Below are 24,785 nucleotides of genomic sequence, written 5' to 3'. Positions count from 1 at the left end.
AGGGCTTTGAAGGTAGCTAATTTGAGTTATCCCTGATGTGGCTCAGCAATACTCTGGGAAAATAAAACCAGGTATTCTTCAGCCATTGCAGGTACTAACTAGCTAAGCAAAACTAGAGAAATGGCTAATTAGTGTTATTGTGAAATATTTATTTTTCTTGATTACATTTAAGTTTTACATAATGATATTTAAAACTACTTTATGTATTTCATGGCCCTATGATCCTGCCATTTATGTTTTTCCCATAATGAATTTCTGCTCAGTGAGGACTAACTAGTTGCAACTGATGAAGTGGACTCTCTAGTCCAACAATTCTCAACCTGTGGCTCGCGACCCCTTTGGGGGTCGAACGACCCTTTCACAGAGGTTGCCTAAGACTCTCTGCAGACATCAGTGTTCTCCATCTGTAAAATGGATAAATGTTAGGGTTGGGGGTCACCACAACATGAGGAACTGTATTAAAGGGTCGCCGCATTAGGAAGGTTGAGAACCACTGGTCTAGTCCATGGAAGCTTAAGCCTTGTTCATCTTTAAGGTGCCACAAGACTTGATGCAAATTGCACTGGAACAGCTGCCCCCCTGCAATCTTTTTTATCAGTAGAATAACTAGTTATTCAAACAAACTGACAGAAATGTCCTTTTGGTTTCTGGGAATGAAATCAGTCCAGAATGATGGCACTGTGTGCCTGCTCTTAGCGTAAGAACTGCTTAGCACCTTCACTTATATAGGTCTTGGACCTTCCTTCCCTATGGTTTATCACTGGGAGGCGATCCCTACTGTGGTTCCCATGAGTCTTGGGAATAAAATCCAAAAGATCCTGAATGCAACAGAAAAAAAATGAAGGCGTTTCCAATTACTTCCAGATTGTTGAACTCACCCCAGACAGTTGCTTAACAGCTGTGTGAACTAGCTTGGGTACAGACACAAGTTTTCTTGCATCTCTGGGCTTGACAACTTCTCCTGGTCACCCTTTGCTTTCTTTAGAAACTGAATCCAAACAGCTTCTCTTCCATAAAGGTAGGTTGTTCCTTTGATACTGTGGAAGAACCCAGGAGATGCATATCTATCACAATCGTGTCTCCAGAAAACATCCATTGGCTCATTCCGCACTTGCAGAATAATGCACTTTCAAACTGCTTTCAGTGCTTTTTGAAGCTGTGCGGAATAGCAAAATCCACTTGCAAACAGTTGTGAAAGTGGTTTGAAAATGCATTATTTTGCGTGTGCGGAAGGGGCCATTGAGAGGCTGCTGCTTCTGTGGCAGGAGGATGCTTGCCTTGGAACCTTCCAACTTTCTATGACTGGCCCTGCCTCCCCAAAGCAGCCATTTTGTGTTGGCACCCACAATCCTTTCTCAACATTCCAAAAGTACCTGCAGGATCACCAATGTTGGGGACCTGTGATTTAACCAAATACACAGGTCTATGTATTATACTCCAGGCAGTGATGTGTAATGGTTAGTGTTAGACTAAAACTGGAGATATCCGAGTTTCAAAGCCTGCTTGGTCATACTGACTGGATAACCTTGGGCTGGTCACTTTCAGCCTAAACTACATACAAGGGTTATTGGGAGGATAAAATGGGATAGGCTGAGAGGGGGCCCCACACACATGCCAGTGTGAGGAGGCTAGAACCTTTCTTCACCCATAAACTGATAGTGAAACTCATCCATTATTTTGTATTGAATTATTGTAGTTATCCTTCCCTTCATCTGTGTCTTTATGGTTCTTTGGAGGTTACAAGATTCCAAATCTGTCAGGCTCAGACTGGGGGTGGGGATGGGGGATCAGCAACTGTGTCATGTCACTGCCAGAAAAAAACCTGGAGGTGACATCATGCCTCCATAGGACTTGTCAGACACAGAAGAAGGGGGGTATCCCCCACCCCTGCTGGGGGACTGGCAATCCTAGATTTGGTCCTAATTTTCCTGTGGACCATGTTCATGAGAGAGCCTTAAACAGGATTTTGTCAAAGAAAATGTTGCCAAAGAGTTTCAGTGTGGAAAGGAAGTAAGGGTACCTCAAAAAGCATGTTCCTGGATATCTATATTGCATACTGTGGGAGCTGAAAACATAATGGAGGCAAAGGTCGATTTTACAAGTGAAACGGAGAAGTCAGAATTACTGTATGACACGCACACTCTATAAAGATAAGCAGGTCTGCAGTCTGTGTGGCACCACTGCTTCATCCATGCGCCAGTTTCTGGTCCCTCAGAATTTATTATTTTGTTTCTGCTTATCATGGTGTCTAGTGGATTAGCCTTTTCCTTGCTAGTTGAGATTAACCATAGACTTGAATAGGCTCAGTCTTCTGGCTTTTTCATTCACTGGGTGCCATACCTTGCATGTAGTCACATTCTTGTGAAACATTTAATTATGTATAAATATGTAACTTTCCATGCTACTATATTCAGAAACTCTCGTCCTCTTCATCCAGAAACATACATTGAAAGGTTCAGGAAAGTCTTTATCAATTTCAAGCCATTGTATGTGTGACAAAATGTAAAAATGGGTATTTAATTCATCTAAAAAAAACAAAAACCACATTTTGTTAGAAACTGAAGCAATATAAAACATGCAAATTTTAAAATTCTCCAGAACTCCAACTGAAAAGCTTGTGTTCTTTTGGTTAGTGCTAATAGACAGATTAAGTGGCTTTTGTTTTTGGATGTTATTTTGGACCAGCTTGGTTCCTTGCAACTTTGTCTAATCCAGGAATCCCCAGAGTTGTTATGCCCACCGGCACTTCTGGAATGGTGAGAATTGGGAATGGGTGCCACCATATAATGGCTATTATAAGGGGCTGGGATCACTCAGAAAATGGCTATCACAGGGTATTGGAGCCAGTCACAAAATGCTGGGAAGTTCCAACCCAAGCATCTTCCTGCTATGACATCATTTGTTTTTGGTTCTCTTGATCTAAAGAGCTGGAGGAAAACCTGGATGGGGTGTTTGTTCGGGGAAGGAAGCAGATAGGTACCAGGAAACACACCAGGAGGCACCAACGTAGGGGTCCAAGGTCCAATCTGTGTGAAGTTATCATACGTTTTAAGAAAATTAGAGTCTTATTTACCCATCCTAAGGAGTTGGTGTATAGGAAATTTTATTTGGTTTATAGAAAACTGTCTAACAACAGATCCTAATCTCCAGTTATTCATAATTAAAATACTAACAAATGAATTTTAAGCATGGATATCTTTGACTATCAGAACAAGGTCACAATTTGAAGAGAATTTATATATTCATTCATTCATTCATTAGATTTCTAGCCCGTCCTTTCCTGACCACATTTGGCTCAGGGCGGTTTACAACATGCCGGTAATACAAAATACATAGTTGCAGTTAAAATGATCAAATTTGCCAACATTAAAAGGTCCAAATGGTGCCAAAAAATCATATTCAGAACCGCTATTGGGAATATAACAGAGGGAGCTGAAGGAAAAACAGCTAAGTATAAAAGAGAATAACAGTAAATTTATAATTTTTAAAATAGGGAAATGGAAAAAGGAGGAAGTTTGGGGTGGGGAGGTAACATGGACCACAGATAAAACCTGTTGCTGTCCCCAACCATAGAACAGCTTAGTCTTGCAGGCGCTACAGAATTTTGGCAAATCCCACAGGGCCCAGGTCTTACTAAGACCATTCCACCAGACTGAGGCCAGAGCCAAAAAAGCCCTGGCTGTGGTTGAGGACAGCTAGATGACTTTTGGGCTAGGAATCACCAGTCAATTGTTTCCTGATGTGTGTATTACTCTTGGAGAAGCAATCTCTCAGGTGGTCCCAGACCATTTAGGGCTTTAAAGGTCTATACCAGGGGTAGGGAACCTGCGGCTCTCCAGATGTTCAGGAACTACAATTCCCATCAGCCTCTGTCAGCATGGCCAATTGGCCATGCTGGTAGGGGCTGATGGGAATTGTAGTTCCTGAACATCTGGAGAGCCGCAGGTTCCCTACCCCTGGTCTATACCAAAACCTTGAATCTGATCTAGTACTTCACTCAGACCCAGTTCAGGTGGCAGGGGACCAGTTGGATATGTACCTTCCATGGGTTCCTATAAAAACCTGTCCTGCCTTGTTTTGAACCAGCTGGAGTTTCCGGGTCAGTTTCAAGGGCAGCCCTGCTTAGAGTGAGGTACAGTAGTCTAATCTGGAGGTAAACATTGCATGGATCACAGTGGCAGGACAGGAAAGGGACTGGTTGCTGGATGTGGTGCAGGTGGAGAAATTCTATTCTAGCTTCATTTGTGATCTGTGCCTCCATTGATAAGAAAGCATCCAGAGTCATTCCTAAACTCATAACAGTCTGCACTGGTGTCAATTGCACACCATCAAGAGTTGAAAATTGACATTCTGAAATTCCTCAGCCCAGCCACAGGACCTCTGCCTTCAGTGGATTCAACTATAGTTGAATTCATTTCACCACAGCTTCCAGACAACTGGCCAGTATCACTGGGGTGGTATCTGGCCAGCTGTACATCAGCAGATATAGCTGGGTGTCATCTGCTTACTAATGACAGTCCAGCCAGACTGGCAGGTTGAAGGGGTATAGATACTAAATATCATTGAAGAGAGGATTGCCCCTGGGGGAATCCATACACCAAAGGGTTCCATGATGATAACTTCTCTCCTTGGGCTGCCCTCTGTCCCTGACCTTAGAGGCATGAGATCAGCCATCACACACAGGGCTGTCCCACATATACCAACACTGACTAGACAGTGGGCTGATAGATCATGATCGACTGTGTCAAACATTGCTGTCAAATCGAGTAGTGACAGCAGCGCTGATCTTCCTTGATCAAGCTGTCTACGGAGATTGTCCATGAGGGTGACCAGTGCCATTTCCATGCCATGGTCAGGCTGGAAGCTGTACTGAAATAGGTGGCTGTGTGAATTGGCTCAAGATGGAACATGGGAATTAATGGAATCTTAGAGAAACTAAAGTCCATTATGTCTACTCCAAGTCTTTAATATGTCACATTAATAATTTGCTTCAAGATGAAGAAGAGTTGGTTTTTAGAGCCTGCTTTTCTTTTACTTTCAAGGAGTCTCAAAGTGACTTACAATTAATCACCTTCCTTGCCCCTCCCCACAACAGACACCTTGTGGGGCAGGTGGGGATGAAAGAGTTCTGAGAGAATTGTAACTAGCCCAAGATCAGGTAAGTGGGGAAACAAATCCAGTTCACCAGATCAGAGTCCGTCACTCTTAACCACTATACCATGCTCAGTTCTATTTGTTAAATTTATAGTTGCTTCTACATCACAAAAAATCAAAAATTCACTGGAAACAGCCTGACCAACCTTAGAGCCACTGGGCCTGTGAGGCCACACCCAAGGATGAAGTACGTGCAACAGGAGGGAAACAAAAGCTCAGCCTCAGTCTTAAACAGCTGTCAGAAATGTTACCACAATTCTGTGTAGAAACTGCTGAGACACTGTCCTGAGCGCCTTAGGGAAAGGCTAGGATAAATCTATTTTTTTTTAAAAAAAGCAAATCTGTATGAATATTAAAAGCCTGGTTGCTGATCAGCTTTTCAAAAGTTCCAGGTGCTTGTTTAAGTGTAGTCGACCCACGCGGTCAGCGTAAGAACGAGACGAGACGCGGAGATAACATCTGGTGGAGATCGCCAGCAGCGGGAGACCGGAGGTCCGTGTTCCTAGCGAGTCTCCCGTCTGCCGGTTCCTGGCACCTTTTATTGTTATCCTATTGAGTGTAGGAGAGAGGGAGGAGGACGGGAGTTCGGAGAGCGAGGAGAGTGGGGAGGAAGTCATCATAGTGATGCATGATCTCCCATCTGGCTCTCACGTCTTGAGGAGAGGAGCGTACGCGTCTGAGCCTAATCCTCACCTGGGGGCGAGACCATTGTCCCTGCGCCCGGTGATTGAGCCAGACAGTTCATGACCCGTATTGACTCGCATGGGGGGGATGAGGTAGTGGGGAGTGGAATAGGTGCGACCAACAAGGCAGTAGGTCGTTGGCGTCGCGTTCTACCCGCGGTGCTGCTGGATCAGCAGTGCATTACTACATCTCCTCCGCATTTTAGAAAAAGGGGGGCCGAAACGCTAAGAGGCGATTTAAAAAGGGGCGCTTGCTCTCCTCCGCCCGTCTGGTCAAGCCTGACCAAGCTGCTTGTGTAACATTAGAACTTGGCTGCTTGAGGGTAAGGGGAAATTCGAGGGAGGCTTCCTTACACCACGTTACGACCTTGCTATTATTAGACACGCATTGAGACGAAACAAGATCCGATAATGAGGCACACAATTAAACCAATGCAGAGCTGTACAATAGCACTCCAACGCCATCCCTCCCGGCAGCCAGCTCCAGAGGGCTGACCACCAATCAGGAGCAGAAACATCATACTTCAGATTAGATACAAGCAACTTCTTGCAGCTCACGCTTTCATGTGAATCAACTAGGGAGATTATCAGAAAAGATTAAAACAACATATTATGTACATTCTCACAACCTTGGTGGTGTAACAACAACAAGTAATCCAATAGCGGCACGGACATTGTCTAGGGTGAAAGCTTGGCGAGGCCTCCTGCCTGCTGCTTTTTCCCGGAGGCCAGAGGCGTCCAGAGCGGTGGAAGTGGAGTTGATGGACCCGCCCAAAGGCACAGGAGCCCAGCCCGGCCAATAGTCTTAACATTGTAGAAGCGAGGTCAGGAGGACTCCACACTAGGGAAGTTCACGAGGGGAGGCGAAACTCTGCTTAGGAGAGGGCGACAGCGTCAGCTCCGACAGGAAGGGTCGAAAAGGCAGAGCCGAACACGGCGGCGTCCGAGCTCCGAGGTGGAGGCCTGGGGTACCCAGGACGATGGTGAGGCGACTTCAGAGGCAGCACACAGAGTTCCGGCAGAGAGTCGCGAGGCGGGAATATAATTCGCGTTCTCTCCCGCGGGTCCAGAACCAGCCCCTGGGGAGCAGGATGTTTCGAACATGAGGGAATGTTCACCTCCGATTATTATTGATGCAGTTCCAATTGGCGGAAACACGATGAATGGGCCGAATTAGAGTTCCCCGCTTGGCTATGCGCCCGGTGATCTCTTGCGGGCCCAGGTGTTAGATTACGTGGTTAGCGACAGTCTTGGTTGTTGACAAGGGGGGCGCCGGTTTGGGCGACAGGTCCCAGTCGGCTCATAGAAGGTACCCTGATGGATGAAGGCATTCCATGAAGGGGCTTAGCCCAGACTCCGCTAGGAAGTCTCCGGTGCAGAGCGGGGAGCAGGCAAGGAGCTTAGCAGGCTCCCAGACTCTAGGTACCCCTGGCCCAGGCAGAAGGATGAAAGGAGCGTTGGCAGCGGCAGCAAACTTTGCTCCCAGATGTTGGTCTGGTGGCTTGCGTCAGGGGTGGCCGATGCGTATGCATGGCAGGAGAGACAGTAGAGAGGCAAGGCAAAGGATGGTGAGTCGCCGAGTTGGCCCGGTAATGATCGCAAGGAGAGAGGCGGCACAGAGGTTCTCGGGTGTCTCGGGGTGAGATGCTTGCCTGGCGCCTTGGCAACTCTAGAGAGGAGCTTGGTTGGTGGTAGCCAGGCGTCTCCCAAGGTCATTGGGGTCTTTACAGGCGTTAGCGGGCGGCGTTTATCCTGTTAAAGAGATCACAGCTGGGGCGGGATCCTCTAGAGAGAGGTGTTCCATCTCCGGGATGGGGTTGGTTTCCCTTCCTGGCGCCATTCCATGGGTTGGCCCTGTGTCATGGCGAAGTCCCGGAGTCCACAGGGACCACCTGTAGGAAGAGGGACTGAAACACACCCCCTTTTCCCAGGTTACGGGGGGGCGGAGTCCCGCCAGGCTCAGTTTTAGAGCGGATGGCGGGAGATCGGGATCGAGTTCAGTGTTTAGAATTTAATATAAGAAGGAAGAAGGCTTGTTTTGCAGCCTGTGAAGGTTGCTTTTAATGCAATCCTCACAAGGGGCAGCCTACTCCTCTTTCTTTGGATGTTGTTGTTTTGACAGAAGGAGGGCAGGAGGTAGGCGACCCTGGTGGGAAATGGCTTCAAAAGTCATCAGGAGTGCGTCGAAGAGGCCCGAGGGTCGAGCCCTCGAGGGGAGAGCCAGCTGGCGGGTCCTTGGGGGATTGTGGGTATGCATGTTTAATCCAGCAACACAAAGGGGGGGGGGCTTTGGAGGCTGCCTTTTGGGGGGATGGTAGCATCCGGGGAATAGAGAAAGCAACCAAAGGCTGGTTAGAGGCTTGAGATTTACAACTTTACACAAAGGAAGAGAAAAGAGGGGGGGTTCTTTGCAAAGGGATTTGCACTTACCGTGACCTTGGTGGCTAATGCAGGGAAGCTGGATGGTGCTAAAAAATTTTGTGATCCAATTATCTTTACGGGGAATTGCCCGTCCGCCGAAGACCGGCTCCTGGGAGGCGGCTTAGGCCCAGCGCCAGAGGCCTGCAAGCTGAATTCATACAACTGCCGCTGCCCTTTGGCAAACACAACCCATGCAAATCATGAGTGGATCTGTGTTTGCAGCAACCCCTTAAGATTGGGGCCTGTCCTGGCAGTGCTTCTTTCGCGGTACCAGGGCCGGGTGACCACCACCAATCCAGGGAGGGCTAGTCCAGCCAATTGGCCCTCCGCCCCTCTCTACTGAATACGAAAACAAGAACAGAAAAAGAAAAAAAGGGAGGGAGGAGGGAAACAGTTTCCTTCTACGAGGAGATAGAGAGTGAACTTCTGAAGTCACAGTTGCGATCAATGATCCGTGATGGCCTTTACCACCCATCCCAGACCAAAGTCGTTTTGACCTGACTCATGAGGTCCACTTACCCAGAGATTGGCGGTGGATGTCTAAAGGCGATGGAGCGGACTGTGAGCTACCGCTCGAGCCCTGGAGGCTGTTGACCGTGGGCCGAGGGGAGGGATAAACTCCGTCTCGCGGTTTGTCTACCCCAGATAATGCGGGCAAGCCTCGATTAGAAGCCACTGGTGGAGCCCTTTCGGCTGCTCTGATAGCGGTGGCACGATCAGCGCCGGTGTGCCACCAGGCCCTTGAACTTACATCCTTCTATGGCGGAAGAGCTCCAGGTATGGGCGGGAGCTCCCGATAAGCGTTTCCACTGCTGCGGCGGTGGTGTAATTCGCGGCTGCGCCATGTTGGCTGCTGGGGCTCGTAGCCTTTATTGAATCGAAGCAGCCCGGAGCAGCGCATGGGGCAACAGAATCAGCTGAGCCCAGCTGGCTCCGGCAGGCAACCTTTCCACTGTGGGATGTTTGTCCAGACCTGGAGATGGATGGGTCGCTTGGTCGCGTGGAAGGTCGATCACTCGAGGGGGCGATAGGAACAGTCCCTGTTCAGCGGGCCAGAGAGCCTTTGGCAGCACTAGCCCAATTGTCCCGGTAGGGATGGGCTCCGTCATACTGGAGTTGAGGCTGACAAGAACCTAGTGGTAAGGAACAAAGGGAGATGGGCTACAGGTGCATGCGGCGAGATGCCACGCAGAAGGGGGGGTGGTTTTGGCAGGGGGGCGCTTGGCGTTTGGGTCCTGCTCTAGTACTCTCCTCCTTGGTCCTGGGCTGGGGAGGCAGCCCGAGGCCGGGGAGTTTCCCGGCAGGCAGTCGTTTTCTCCAGTGGAAACGCTTTCTGTGCAGCGTGGGCACCGGGTCTTGGGTGGCCTTCTCCTCCTGGGGGAGGACCCTCCCTCCATCGCTCGGAGGTTGTAGGCCCCCACCGGGCTGCACCCTACACTCCCCTTCCCGGAAGTGTCGGGTCTGCCGCAGTTAAAGCAGTTATCCTGAGAGCTTGCCTCCCGCCGGTGGAAGTGCTGGCCCGAGGAGAGCTAGCAGTGAAGTGGTGAGGACCCGATGTCCTGGCAAGCCTTAAGCATGTCGGCCAGTTCAGGATTTTTGCCCAGGCCCGATGATCGCCCTGCGGCACTCCGTGGAAGGCGTTCTCTTTTCGTGGCGCATGAGGAGCTTCGTTTTGAGCCTCCCCTCGCTATCTCACCTGCCTCTTGGCTTCCTGGAGCCTGTTCACAAGCTTCGGCATATGGGGCTCTTGGGGTTTTGCGGGATGGAGGAGAAACTCTGGGTTGGCTACAGCGGCGTTGAGGGACTGCTTAACAAATGCCTTATAAGAGGCACTCAGAAGGCGACCGTATAGGGGTGGCCTCAGGCAGGACGTAATCTGATGATGATTGGGGTTGGCGAGAAACATCGAAGCCGTAAAGCTGCTTGGCGGCGGTGTAGAGGCGCCCGCCAGAAGGTGGCTGCTCTGTTGAGAAGCACTGCTGGCCGGAACTTCCACTTTCCCAGACCACAAGTGATGTGCAGGGAGACTCAGGAGCATCACGAAAGGTGGTCTTCCAGTCGTCTGGAACCATTAGGTGGTTCCTTCGCGATGGTAACCTCCAGCATTACCTCTCCGCGTGGGGGCTAGTGACTCCTACGTCCCGCGTGCTAGAGAACTCAGTGAGGATGTTATAGCTTAAAGAGGCGGTCACTTTCGACAACCCGCCCGAATGGCGCCACGCTTCCCCCTCATTGATATCGGTGAAGTGGGCCGGGAGCTGTCACAATGTACAGAATCTCGGCATCGATCTTCCATCAGGGTTTCTTTCTTCTGCAGATGCGTGGCTAATACGTTCTCGCGAGAGTTTTGAAAACCAGCAGCCATTATAATGGCTGGCCGGAGAATGCAGTGGCCCGAGGAGAAAATGAGAAATGGAACAAGGGGAGGCGGCTGAAGCAGCGGGAGGGTTTGGAATTGGGTGAAGGAGGCGAGGGGCAAGAAGGAGGACGAAGCGTCAATTTAGTCGGATAGAGAAAATTCCGGGGTTAGCGAAATTGAAGGTGAAAGATGTCCGAAAGGGTGGCCCTGCAGCAAGGGGAGCCATAGGTCTGCAGAGCTGATGGCGACAAAACATTGTCTCCCGTCAGTAGCAGCGACATCGGTAGTGAGGCTCTGTGCGAAGAGTGCGCCCGATGTTTTTCCCCAGTCATGTCCCCCTCTGGTGTACCATGGACACTGAGCTTCAATCTCCTCAACCAATTCGCGCTCCCTTCTCTTCTGAGGACCCTCGCATTTTAAGCTTAGCGGCTTTCCAGTTAGATCCAGCGTGCTTGTCGCATAAGCCCTGCTTTGCAAGCTCCCCATACTCACCGGTGTTCCGTCCGGACGAGAGAGTGTCCTAGGAATCGTATAGTCTTGCCGATCCAAGAGGACCAGGCGATAAGCGGTGGTCCCTGGATGCGCCTATCCAACCCACGGACTTGGGTATCAGCGATAACCCTTCCCAAAGCGACGGTGAGCGGAAACGGGGGTGAGTTCGAGGATTCCGGGTTTTCGGCACCAGCAGCGAGTCGAGGCACGCGGTCAAAACGTAAGAGCGAGCGAGGAGATAACATCTGGCGGGCGGAGTAACCCCAGCAGCGGGATGAGCAATTCTAGCGAGTCGCCGTCTGCAGGACCACCTTTTATTGTGCATCGTAGTGTAGGAGGGACCGGGGAGTTCGAGGCGAAGTGGAGATCATCTGTGATCTCTCATCTGGCTAATGCGAGGGCCGTTGAGCCTAATCTCACAGGGGGCAGACATTGCATCCTAAGCCTGTGGTGACCCGAAAACGCTCATGACCATTAACTCATGGGGGGGGTAGAAGTGAGAGTCGATTGCAACCAACAAACACGTGATCACGTTAGCGTGCGTTCTACCAGTGCTGCTGGTCGGCGGTACTAGCTTCATCTGTATGATGTGCAAAGCCTGGTTGCTGATCAGCTTTTCAAAAGTTCCAGGTGCTTGTTTAAGACTGAGGGCTTCTGCTTGAGGATTTGGTTTGTCTAACAGTTTTTAAAATTATGCAGGCTAGAAAATTATTTAGCAACTGTGGAAACAAATAAAGATTTTTTTTTGTATTGTCCACACTGTGCCACAGAGAGAAACATGTAACCATGACAGCGTCTGAAGATGCCAGTAACTTGGCTATGCTGGCAGTGGCTGATGGGAATTGTAGTCCATGAACATCTGGAGAGCCACAGGTTGCAGACCCCTGTGCCAGTTACAGATGCAGACGAAACGTTAGGAGCTAAAACTACCAGGTCATGGCCACACCACCCAAAAACCCACAACAGCAGAAACATTTTTTTTGCGGCATATGGAAACCTGGCTGGATTGGATATGAGAGTGAGAGAGCGATGTCGGGTAAATACATATATTTGCAGAATAGAAGAGACAGATTCTCAGTTGCTTTTTATAATGGGTTTACTAACCATAAGTGAGAGTTACATAGAGATAAAAAAGAAATCCTTTCTTTCCTGTTACACATCTACCTTACTGTATGTTTGGTTATATCTTGCTGCCTATCTGCTGTCTCTCGTAATGTCGTCTTCCTCGTGTCTCCTCTCTGGTGTCGTGTCTGCTCAAACAAAGCAACAGAGTTAACTTTATAACTTCAGATGTACATGCTCATGAACATGTAAGCAATGGCTATCTGACTGACGAATAGCTAATCAATAGATCAGGTCATAAACAGTGACTTCAGTAACTTGTTTACATACAAACAGCAAGCCTAGCTGGATTGGATATGAGAGAGAGAAAGAGAGAGAGACTCTCACTGTATTTCATTTCTGGCAATATATTTAAGTCCTCTCTTTGCTTTAAATTTGTTCAGCTAACTTGGTTTGAAGAGTAATAAGGGAGGAAGGAGAGTCACAACAGTTTTGTATTGGAAATTTTTCTGCACTATAAGGCTATGCAGGGTGGGAGGGGCAGGGGGGGAGAAAAGAAGAGTCTGATTTCTTAGAGGTGGAGTCACCACTAAGGGAAGAGGAAGCCGTTAATATCAGTCAGAGGGGAAGTACCTTGTAATTGAAAAGATCATTTCTATCATCCAGATTCAAACTTCAAAGCTTCATTGGTCCCTTCCTGTCTCCTCATCTCTTGCAGACAAAAGCTGATCTGATCTCTCAAAACTCCACTCCAGCATGGCCTCAGGGAATGGCAGTGATCCACCAGACAGGTTAGAGAGGCGCAGATCATCACTGCAATTTGAATCAGGTAAAAAACCCTCTGGGTCTTTTTGCATTCATTTTGATATTTGGTGAATGGAATTTGTATCTTTTTCCTGTCTTTGCTTGCTTGATTTTGGGTTTTGTTTGTTTATTTAGAAGAGGAGGGGTGGAAAATGTCTGCCAGAGTTTCACCACGTGGCAAGCTTAACTTGCAAATTGGGTGGTTTTAATATTTTGTTATGACAGTTAGATTTGCTAATGACATTTTTAGGTCACAACTACATGTCTTCCTGCTGGATAATTCCTCTGATTTAATAAAATCCTCCTTTTCTGCTATGGAGGGGTCAGGTTGAGGTATGTAGGATGCATTCATTTGTACTCTTGCATGAGCTTATTTTACTTTATTTAAATTTATATCCCACCCTACCCCACTCAGGGCTGCTTACACATAGATAATATATAATACACACTAAGCAAATCCAGCTCCTTGATCTCCATGTTCCCATCTCTCTCCCTGTTCCACTCTTAAGATAAATTAATAAGGAAGCCTATAATTCTGTCTTTAGTTACTCTGGACTGGGTCACCTCTGCCTGGCTTCTTTTTTGACAATAGACCATTCTTTGCAATTCCTTTTGTGCAGTTAGGTGGATTGGATTAGAATTCATTATTACCGTAAGTATTTTAAAGGATTGTTTAGCATGCAGACTGCTTTATAATCATTCATTCATTCCAGCCATGGCTTTTAATGTTTTCATGCTGCGGGTTGAAGTGAAGGCTAAGGGTGTCTCTTCGCTGTCCACTGGCAAGCTGAACATTAGCAGAGATGAGTGAGTTCAATAACAGTTGCTTGCCATATGTACAATTTTTTACCTTATTCCTCAAGGGAGTCCATGTTTCATGCAGCAACACTGAAAATTAGGGTAGCATTATTATGCCAAATATGTAGGTGCCAGATGAAAGGTAATATTCCTGCCACCTTCCTTCCACTGCAGCCTTAAATCATTGGGGGGGTGGGGGTGGACTTAGTAGAATCCTAAAATGGTGTGAAGTGGGGTGTGAAGTGGGCATCAGCAGTGGGAAGAAGGAAGTGCTGATAATTGTACGTAATCTATCCACTGACAGAAAAAGTGGTTAGACTCCAAGTTGTAGTCCTTTGACAGTACTCATTAAAGCACGCATAAAATCTAAAGAGAGGGAAAAGTTGTGGGATTTCAGAGTTGCTGTGGCATTTTTTCTCTCAAGTTTAGAATGTTGATACCACATCTTTAAAGAAATCAATCATCCCTATGTAGATTGTCAGACAAACGTGATGTCCTCCTACAGAAACTGTATGTTTGGTTCTTAATATTTCCTGTGTAATGTCATGTGATCTCTCTTGAGTCAACGTTAGCACAATAGACTGTGCCACAGGAAAGGTTTAAATTCCTTTGCAGGCTTGGTAGCATGAAGATCAGAAGGTGGCAGAGTATGGGTGGAATGGTAGAGTGTTAAAGAGTTCTAATTAGAACTGGAGGTGGTGTCACAGTCATCTCTTCCTTTCAGCAAACACAGTACAACAAACTGTCCATTTATCTAGTGTCCATTTATCCCATCCTAAGCAGGTCTGCTCAGAAATAACTCCCATTCTTTGTGACAGGGCCTATTCTCAGAAATTTAAGATTGCATTGTGAAGTGATTCACATTCATTACATTCTTGCTTTCCTTACAACAAACCTTCTATTATCACACATTGCAAATGGAGACTGAGAGTAGTAAGACCACTGGGTAAGTTTGTGGCCGAAGTGCGAATTGGGGACTTTCTGATTTGTCTCTCAGTCTCTTAATCTGTTAAAACTGTATAATAACATCGTGTTTACACTTCGGGTTTCTCTGACAGCATCTGTTATCTAGCCCAGTCAAACCGCAGCGAGTTCCTAAATTTCACTTTGGTACAAATAGCCCATGGGTGCAAAAAACTGTACAGAAGATTAGCCTTTGGGACTTTGCGTAGGAACTTCCCAGACCTCTGGAAGGAAGAAGGCAATGCTCTGTTCATGTTTCATACCTCAACCTGATGGCTAAAACTCTACTATGCCATAAACTTTTTTTGCACAAATGCCTTTATAAGCTGCTTTACTGTTGGACCTGTAAATGAGGATGTTTGGAAGTCATTGCAGCTCTGTCGATAATATTTTATTTACTGTTTGCTTTGCTTTTTAGTCAGGGTTATTTTATGTATCTGTGCCCCCACCCTCTTCTCCCTTGCATGCCACTCCTCACTCCCTCCCCTCCCTCCCCTTCCCTTGCAGGTCTGCAGGGTGCACACAGTGGTGCCTAGCAGTTAAAATGAAGTTATAACTGTGAGGGGGGTGTTGCATAATTATAAATTAACTCTGCAACGGAAGATGCATAGAAATACCTAGATTAATTCTTCCCTCAGCTATCTGATAATGGCCAAATAATGATTGCAGAGATACCCATTAAATCTAATTTTGATTAAGAATACATTTTGTGTGTGTGTGATGTGTGATACAGAAATGTGGAATTTATGTGAATTCCTGTAATGATCTATATATTAACTCTGAATAGGATATATTAAAATATGATCCATGCAGTCTAAGAAGGTTGTGCTAATACCTGTTTCTGCTGGTGTGAATGAAACTATGGTGAATTACACACAACAAAAATATAACCTCTGGGAGGGTTTATTTAAAAAATTGGGGAAGAATTTCACACAGCTCTCTTCCCCAAAATGACTTCAGCCCATTTTTACTTCTCTCAACCCAGATTTTTCAAAAATCGCTAAACTAGCTATCTTTCCCCCCTAACCCAGATTGAAGAAGTTTTCTGCCTGCTGGGTGGACTAAACAGGCAGGAAATGCTTTATTTCACCTGCCCAAACCTCTTACTTTCATTTTCACCACTTGCGTCCACCATTTTGTGTGCTGCAGCAGATTCTCTGTGGAGATTCCCCAGGGAGGTTTCCTCTGCTTGCAACTCATCCACACACGATTTTGCTGTACAAAGTAGATAAATGAAGTTTGTTTTGCCTAGCGATCCCACGCGCTGATCTTTTAAAACCGTCTGCATGATGTTGTGTTTCTATTGTGGGGAATCTACCATTGATAACCCTGGTAATTCTAAAATTATGATATGTTGGCAAATCTTCTAAGGCTATACTTAACCCACTAATGAAAAATCTTAGATTTTAAGCCTTTGCCTGCTCACCATTTATTTATCCTGATCTTGCATGAATACCTTTTAAAAATAGTAATATAAAAGTTGATAGGAAGTGACACAGGAAGGTATTTGTCAAAGGCTTTCTCAGCCAGAATCAGCTGGCTGTTGTGCGTAAGCAGCAAAAACTATCATACCACAGCCAGGAAAACCCACAACAGCCAGACGTCGTCGTCATCATCATCATTTACATTTGGTATACCACCCACCCCTGAAGGTCTCTGGGCAGTCTACAGATAAAGCCAATAATCAATACAGATAAAACCAATACACAATATAACACAAAATTCAAATTAAAGACATTAAAATTCCAGAATCTACATCATAAAACCCAAATTTAGGTGGTGCCTGAGAACTCTTAATCCTCCCCCCCACACACACACACACACACAAACACACAGGAGGGGACCGGCATAAGCAGCCATTGGAAGTGTTTACACAAACTCCACAGCAGTTCCCAAAGTGGTGGCCTGCTGCAGCTAAAATAAACCACAAGCTTGTGGTACCTTGAAAGATCAACAACATTTTTATTTCAGCATAAACTTTTATGGCCAACAGTCCACATTCCCAGATATATGAAGCAAATTCTCACCTAGCAGTCACTCAGATTTTGAAGCAGAAAAATTGTAAACAGCAGAGTCAAGTAGGTGATCTTGCTTTGTGCATGGTGAGCCAAACAGAACTTGGTTAATCTCACTGTGGCCTGCATTTGCCTCCAAACTGACTCAGTTGTGGCAAGGCAAAGGGCATGAGGTTTGTATGAGCAGATGTTTAAGGCTATATGCATAAGCTGAACTGTGTGTAGCTTACAGTCTTTCTGCTTGGGCAGCATGCTTGCTAGTCTTATCATGGATTTTCCATGGGAACAACCACAGGATGTTCCAGAGTATTGCCAGAAGATTTGCATGTAGCCTATTTTAATTCTTGTGGTGATGTTAACAAGTATGGACTTTTAATGCTACTTCCAGCCATGTGGAAGCAGCAATAGGTCAGATCCAACCAGCTTTTTTGCTGGTGAGAAAGGAAGAGTCCACATTGACCATCAAGAAAAATTATGCTGGGGATCATGGGGCCTCCAAAAGCCATGTAGGACAGGGGCTATAGTAAGGAGGGGAATTAAAGTACATCTTTAATGGGGTTGAGTTTCCTAAAGGAATGGCAATATCGCTTTTCTCTTATCAGGCAGCTTGTTATAGAAGCATCTGATCTTTGACAACAGATCCATATCAGAGTCTCTAGAGCTTATTGTGCTAAGGAGCAATACTAAGTTAAGCTAAGGTTCCTCTCTGTCACTGAGAATGCTGAAGAGCTTTCTCACGGTCAGCTTGTCTGTATCATCAGTGACAGTATCTCATGGATGGATGAAGCTTGGAGGCTTTACATTGGTGACATACTGTTGCTCCCCCACAATTAAATACATTTTTAGCACTCCTTTTGTTGTCTCAACACTTGGAGTCCAACGTTCCTTAAAAGAGCTTGGACCTGGTAGTTTCAAAGGAACTGAACTCTACTAAGCAGTGGTGCAATATGGAGGGCATGTTTGGCTTACGTCGCTGAGTATAGTCATGTAGGCATGAAGAAAAAAGAACAGACCATAATATGAAAAGTTTTAGAGTCTTTAATCACCTTCATTTAGGACATACCATACAGTCATAAGTGCCTCATTAAAAGTATTACTAACAAATTTAGAGCCAGACTATAGAACAACAGTGAATATTATAAATTATCATAAATGATGAATGCTTACTTTGTATTGATGAAAGAGCATTCTGAAAATATAACACATCCACAAAGTTACAGGATATGATTATTAGTTGATGTGGTTAATACAGCCTGCGGACATAGGAGTTGGCAGTTCGTGCCTGATCTAATTTTGGAATTTTAGATTTAGCAGTATTTGACCACATTCACCAATCAAATGCAGAAATACTGTAATTTCAGTGTATCTAGTGGAATCCATCCTAGATTGGTAGATATTCATCCACATCAGCAGTGAGGAAATACTTCTCTTTACCCGGGACAGAAATTGTGGTGTCCTCTTCCCATGTGCTCCTTTTTTAGGAACAAGACAAAGGAGTGAAGCCTGCATCATTTTTAGGTGTTATTAAAATGCAGTTTTCTCAAAGCTTTCCATACTGTGACTTTCCCCATTGCAGTTTTGATATATCACGGATTGGCTTAAGAAATTTCATGGGAATTTTGGGAAAGTTTTGTGGAAGATGACACATTAAGGCCAGCAGACAATACAGAAAAAGTTTAGAAACTCAGAAATGCATAAAATACATATATAGTATTGTATAATACTAGCATATATATATTTTCTTTTAATGCCATAAATATACATAATTTCTTTTTAAAAGTTACAAGAAAATAAAAAAATCAGACTTATTCTCTGATATGAAGAAAAGGCCAAAAAATGTTATGCGGATTTCCAGATTGCAGGGGGCAATCTGGAAATCTAACCCAAGTGATGTGGAAAGGATAACTGTATAGGTTCCAAAAGTCAACAATAACTTTTTTTAACTTTAGAAAACAGCTCTTCTGACCTAATGGGGGAGTGGTTCAATGCTGTGCATTATAGCTCTGATCTTCTATTGTTCCCATTAATTTCTGTGGTGCTTGTACAGGAAAAGTTCCATGTGGATTTTGTCCATTGTTTCTAAGCAGTGTTAAAGTGGAGAAATGAAACTGGAAAGGTTCACATAATGGAAATATTTTCAATTTTTAAGATACATCTGATGTTGGCTAGTTTAGTTTAAAGGTCAATGAGTTGATTCTGACTTTGTTGTTGTTGTTTATTATAAACCATGAGTAATTCTCTCTACTTAACCAAGGCGAAGGTACTTTTGTTGCCTAGTTTCCTTAAGACTATCATTTCCTCCTTCAAATCCTCTCTTTCCAAGTTTTTTTCAAATACATTGTGCTCCAACTCACTGACAGACACCAATGAATAAACAGTTATCATCCAACTGGGTCATCCTGAGGAGAAATGGCCCAGCATTGGCTGAGTCAGAGATATACTGATGAATTAAGATGAAACTGCAGCAGTGGAATACATGAAACTGAGGAAGAAGCTGAAGCTCATATTTTAAAAAGCTGAGGAACGACTTTATATGGTGTTCATCCTCCATCCCCCCCCCCCAAAAAAAGATGTGGGAGAAGTGTGCTTCAGTATACTGCATCTGTTGTCCCCCCACCCCCCAAGTGTGCCTCAGAGTACATTCTTCATCTGTCAGGCATATAGTTGCACCTTTTTAAAAGTCATTCTGGTGTTCTGTGTGTGAATAAAGGCCACTGAAGGCCAAAGTACACATTCATGTTATTAATTAGCAGGATTCAAGTTTCCCAGACACACAGCAGCTGCAGGGAATGGTGTTTTTTTAAAAAAAAAACCTGCCAGAACAGGCTTGGAACTAAAGTTGCCTGATCTCCTCTGGCCACTGGCTGGAGATGGAGGAGTAGGTTGCCAGATCTGGGTTGAGAAACTCCTAGAGAGTTGAGGTTGGGCCTGGGGAGCACAGGGACCTCGAGTGGGGTACAAGGCCATAGAGTCCACCCTCCAAAGCAGCCATGGAGATAAACTGTAATTCTCAGGGATCCTAGATCCCACCTGGAGACTGGCATCAGTACTTGGAACACCACAGCAGGGGAAGAAAGGCTCCTGCACTCCCTCCCAAGCCACTTTCCTGACCCAAGGCAGCCTGGGATCAGGGGAGTTTTTTCCCTGATTTGTTGCTCTACCTGGAGTAGTCTATGCTTGTGGAGCAGCAAAAACAGGGAAATAATTCAATCACAGCAACATTTTGGCACAGAAAATGGCTTGGGGAGGGGGGTATGGAAGGCAGAAGCCCTTCTTCCCCAGCAGTGGTGTTCTGAGCCCCAGTGAGCTTGCTTTTATTATTTAACAGCCATTTCCCATGGCTGCGGTGTGGCATCAGACAATCCAAACTCAACTGTTTAGAAACACGAGTATGTAGTTTGGCCCTGAGTAACAGCCTATGACAATTTCTTGGAAGCAAAACATTACAACCAGAGGTGGGATCCAACAAGTTCTCACCACTTCTCTAGAAATGGTTACTAATTTTTTCTGAGTGCCGAGAAGGGGTTACTAAAGCAACCTCCCTGCCCAATAGGGACTGGAGGTGCATGTGTGCAGCGGCGCCACTTTTTGAATCCCACCACCATCAGAAGCTGTTATTAAAATTTTTGGCTTCCACCACTGATTACAACACCCCCCATAGACTCCCTTCACAGTCACCCCTCTTGTAATTTTAAAAACCAGCATTGTGTCCTCCATTTGGAAGTTTGAATAGGACAGCATGTATGCAACCATATGCTGCATAACTGGGCTTTGCCCCTTGCCCCAGTCTTGTTGACTGCAGCGTTTTCATTTTGTCTGAGGGCATTACAAACTGATCATGTTCCTACCGTTTACCTGTATAGCTCTAGTGCATGTTCAGTTTTGTGATCACTCCAGAGTGGCCTGCTATAGCTGACCATTTTTATGTGGTTGTAAGTTATAACTTGCTGAGAATGGGTGAATTTAGCCATTCAAATAAAGAAATGCTCCTGCTGCACACAGACATCTAAGCGTGTAGGAGACAGGCTCAAATTGCACCTGGAGTACGTTCATCATCCTCTTGCTCCTCCCCTTCTGGATAGAGCACTACTGAATCTCCAGTTTATTGAGACATCTGAAGGCAGGTGCCTGGATGAACTGAAGTTTGTCTCCTTTTCTCCATTACCACCCCTACACCTGGATTCTAAACTGGGATTAAACCAAAGTTTGGAATCCTGGCACATAGAGGAGAGGAGACACTCCCTGATTCAACAAGGTACCTGCTATTTGGACATCACAGCAAACTGGAGCTTAGTTCAAGGCTTCTCAAACCCAGAAGCTTTCAGTTGTGCACCGTGTGCAAGGACACCACATTAGCGCAACACCAAGTTGTGTTCTTGCCTATTGCAGACAAACCTCTACTGTTTACGATGCCTCAATACAGCCTCTGAGGGTAATCAAGCCCTGGAATAAAATAGGAAAATCCCCTGCAAAGGGCAGGGGATTTTTTTAAAAGAAAAATTGTTTTTTGAGCAGGAAATTCTTGAACGTTTTGTAGGTATTTTATTAACCGTTATTATTGCTGATTTTAATTGTATCTGCCATCATAGTTACATAACCTTGCAGGCACAGAGTGTAGGTCTGTGGTCAACTCTTTCTGTTCAGATCATTGAACAAAGATTGCTATGACTGTGTCCATGTTTTTTCAAAAGGAATTCTTGAACAGGCCAGCTTTGCAAAGTAGGTGGGATAACACAGTGGCTGGCAGCAGCTTGGCTGTGCAATTGTTCTGGAAGCAGACCTACATATGATCGGTTTTCCCCAAGATCACCTTCCAAAGGAGAACCTATTGTGGTCTTTTCTTCGCGTAATAGGAGAAAAGGGGCTGTGGCTTGAATTGACTTTTTAAAAATGCTGTGATCAGCTGTTGTGGGTTTTCCTGGCTGTGTAGCTGTGGTCTGGTGGTTTTTGCCAAAGCCAGACTGCAGCCACACATCCTGGAAAACCCACAACAGCCATTTGATTCCACCCGTGAAAGCTTTCGACGAAGCATTTTGTGATGTTTAAGAGATCTGGCATTGTTGAATTTTGACCTGTAGAGGCTTGATAAATCTCTGAAGCTTCCTTCCCAAAATGCCCTGGAGCTGCTTCTTCCAGAACATGATGGTAGCATTGGATGCTTTTCAAAAGTGAACGATATGGGTGTTTTGATTTTTTTTTCTTGACTACTTACAACATAGGGTGGTTAGAATTTTTGCAACCCTTTCCTGCTACACTCATATTTTGCTTGCTTTTCTATGTTACACACTGAAATTATGACTCAGTCTGTTCCGTTTTCTGTTTTCCCCCTGGGTTTATTGGAAGGCAACCTTTGGCTTTTGATTTCTCAGAAATGCTTGAGAATTGCTAATGTTCAAATACAGAATTGCTAATGTTCAAATACAGGTGACTGTTATGGTTTGCCATCTATGAGCTATTTGTTTGCTTATGATATCTTGATGGAATCTGTGTGACTTGGTGCATAGAGGAGCATAGATTAGAATATACTGGCTCATACTGATCGGTTATGCAAGTGTTCATTTGAACTGAATATGCTAATTGGTTGAATACCTCCAGCCTGCCAAGTGGAAGAGTGAAAGGGTAGGCATTGGGACGGGAATTGATGTGTTCTTTCAAGTTAAAAAAAATGCTTACCACTTCTGTAGCACCTGCAGAGTAACTCAACGTTTTCATTTGACACTTGGAAATCCAGATACAGTTAAAGAAGCGGACTTTCTGTCTCCAGCCCCATGAAGATGCAGTTGTTGCTTTTTTGGATTCCTGAGCACTTACAAATTATTTATTTGCAAGTGGTGAACCCACAAGGACTTGAAGAGGGTATCTCATTTCCCCCTGTATCCTCTCCCCCGCAACTTCCTCTTTCCCTTCCTTGAAAAGATTCATATCTGCTCTCCTTTTCCTGCTTCCTTCTCTCCTTCCCATCCACCAGCCAACCTACCTTTATCTGCCTCCTGTCTTCCTTCTCATGGGAGCCTCTTCTGGGAAAAGTCTGGTCCAGTTGTGTGGTGGCTGCTGAGTCTGGCTCAGTTGCACAGTGAGTCTTCCATCAAGGGATCTGTCAGGGGAGGCAGACAGGATCCTTTTCAGGGCTATTTGTTCTCCAGGCCCTCCTGCTCCTCCTTCCGTGGATTTGTTTTAGAGAAACCAAGGCTTGGGAGGCTCAACAATATTGCTGTAGTTGCCTACAACTTCTGAAAAGGCTACAGAGAGTTCAGTAGCTTTTCTTAAAGCTACAAGTGTTTTTCTATTAATACCCCTTTTGCGATTTTTCAGCTAACTTGGGACTTCCTTCAGGGGTGTAGAAAAATCCCTCTGTCCGTCCCTAGCTTTAGTTTCCTGATCTTTTAATCTACATTCTACTGCCCAGTTTGCAATTAGATGTATAATTTATTTACTCCATTTGTACCACACCTTTCTCCCCAATTTGTAGCTGAAGTCACTCTCCTCTCTTCCATTTTATCCTGACAACAACCCTGTGAAGTAGGTTAGGCTGAAAGAAAGTGACCGGCCCAAGGTCACTCATCACGCTCCCATGACAGAGTGGGGGTTTGATCCTGAATCTCCCAGATCCTAGTCAGACACTCTAACTACTGTAAAACACTGATAGACATTTGCTTACTAACTAGCTAGATAGTGCAGATGACTGGCTTGGGGAAACTGAGCCACCTTCCAGCTCTCTTAACAGAATTGATCCTCATTTTGGGGCAGTGTGGGAAATCTCTTGTTCCTCCCTTGTGGAACTGGATGAATGCCATTCATTTCCCCATTTAACCTCCTATTTGAAGTGAAATTATAAGTGTAAAATAAATAGAGCTATGCATGTCTGTCAGTCCACATCCCAAATGGTTCTTGGAAGGGAGAGAAAAACTGAAAAGACAACATGGAATTCTCATTGGACAGTCTCTGCACTTGATGGCCCTTTTGTGAAGCCCTTGCCATGTGCACAAGTTTTCCCTGCTATAAATTGTTGTTACCTCTCTTTAGGCCAGAATTAATGATACATAAGTAGCTTCCTTGCACTGAATTGGACCACTAGTCTGTCAAGGTCATTACTGTCTACACTAGGGATCTGCGACCTGTGGCTCTCGAGATGTTCAAGGGCTTCAATTCCCATCAGCCCCTGCCAGCATGGCCAATTGGCTGATGAGATTTGTAGTCCATGAACATCTGGAGAGTCACAGGTTGCAGACCCCTCTACACAGACTGGCAGCAACTTTCCAGTGTCTCAAGTAGTTCACATCACCTGGCACCTGATCCATTTAACTGGAGATACCAGGGATTGAACCTGGGATCTTCTGCATGCCAAACAGATGCTGTACCATTGAGCCATAGCCACCTCCCCCCCCCCAATTATGTGACAGCATTGTGCAGAACATTGTGCACTCCTCCCCTCTCCCTTCCCTGGGCCAAGACCAGATGATGGGCCCCCTCCCTACCCTTCCCCCGGGGTGGGGGGGTGTTCAACCTGATGTGTTGGTTTTGGATGGGTAAATCTAGGCTCAAGTGTCCACTCTATCCTGTAGCTTACCATGTGATGTTTGGCTATTCATTCTATCTCAACCTAGCCTTCTTTGTAAGGGTTTGAAAATAAAATGAGGGAGGTGACACATGGCCAATCTTTTTTTTTAATCTCTACAGAACATTATTGCATTTTTCGATGGGGGACAGGAATAGAATAACCCACACCAGCAAATTCTCTTATGCCATCATGAGCCAGCAACATCTTTCTACCATTTATGTTGACCTAACTGGACAGTCTGTGTATGTCTGATTTGTATCCATTTAGTCCAGTGGTTCTCAACCTTTCTAATGCTGCGACCCTTTAATACAGTTCCTCATGTTGTGGTGACCCTCAACCATAAAATTGGTGGAAGTTGACTAATGTCGGCCCCACCCCGGAGTTACCCTGGCCTGCCCCCTCCGTGGCATCAGATTGGAAAACCAGTGCAGCTAAGTGGAAGCCTGGACTTCTGGGATTCGCTGCCTTGGAGCTGA

General features: G+C 45.6%; 1 protein-coding gene across 2 annotated transcripts in view; it reads left to right on the top strand.

Annotated features, from left to right (window-relative positions):
• BAK1 (BCL2 antagonist/killer 1) overlaps nt 1-24,785 on the top strand; it is a 42,856-nt gene that overhangs the window by 5,307 nt on the left and 12,764 nt on the right. The window contains exons 1-2 of one of the 2 annotated variants that reach the window (XM_048498503.1): nt 12,009-12,145; nt 12,890-13,000. In XM_048498503.1, the coding sequence (XP_048354460.1) occupies nt 12,928-13,000 (73 nt within the window). In that variant the 5' untranslated portion in view covers nt 12,009-12,145; nt 12,890-12,927. Of the gene's footprint in view, nt 1-12,008; nt 12,146-12,889; nt 13,001-24,785 lie in introns of those variants that run through there. The other variant, XM_048498502.1, reaches the window with a different exon arrangement.

Source organism: Sphaerodactylus townsendi, linkage group LG05, assembly GCF_021028975.2.
Source record: "Sphaerodactylus townsendi isolate TG3544 linkage group LG05, MPM_Stown_v2.3, whole genome shotgun sequence".
Taxonomy (NCBI): Eukaryota; Metazoa; Chordata; class Lepidosauria; order Squamata; family Sphaerodactylidae; genus Sphaerodactylus; species Sphaerodactylus townsendi.
Note: the sequence above shows the minus strand (reverse complement) of the source record. Positions and strands in the feature narration are given on the sequence as shown.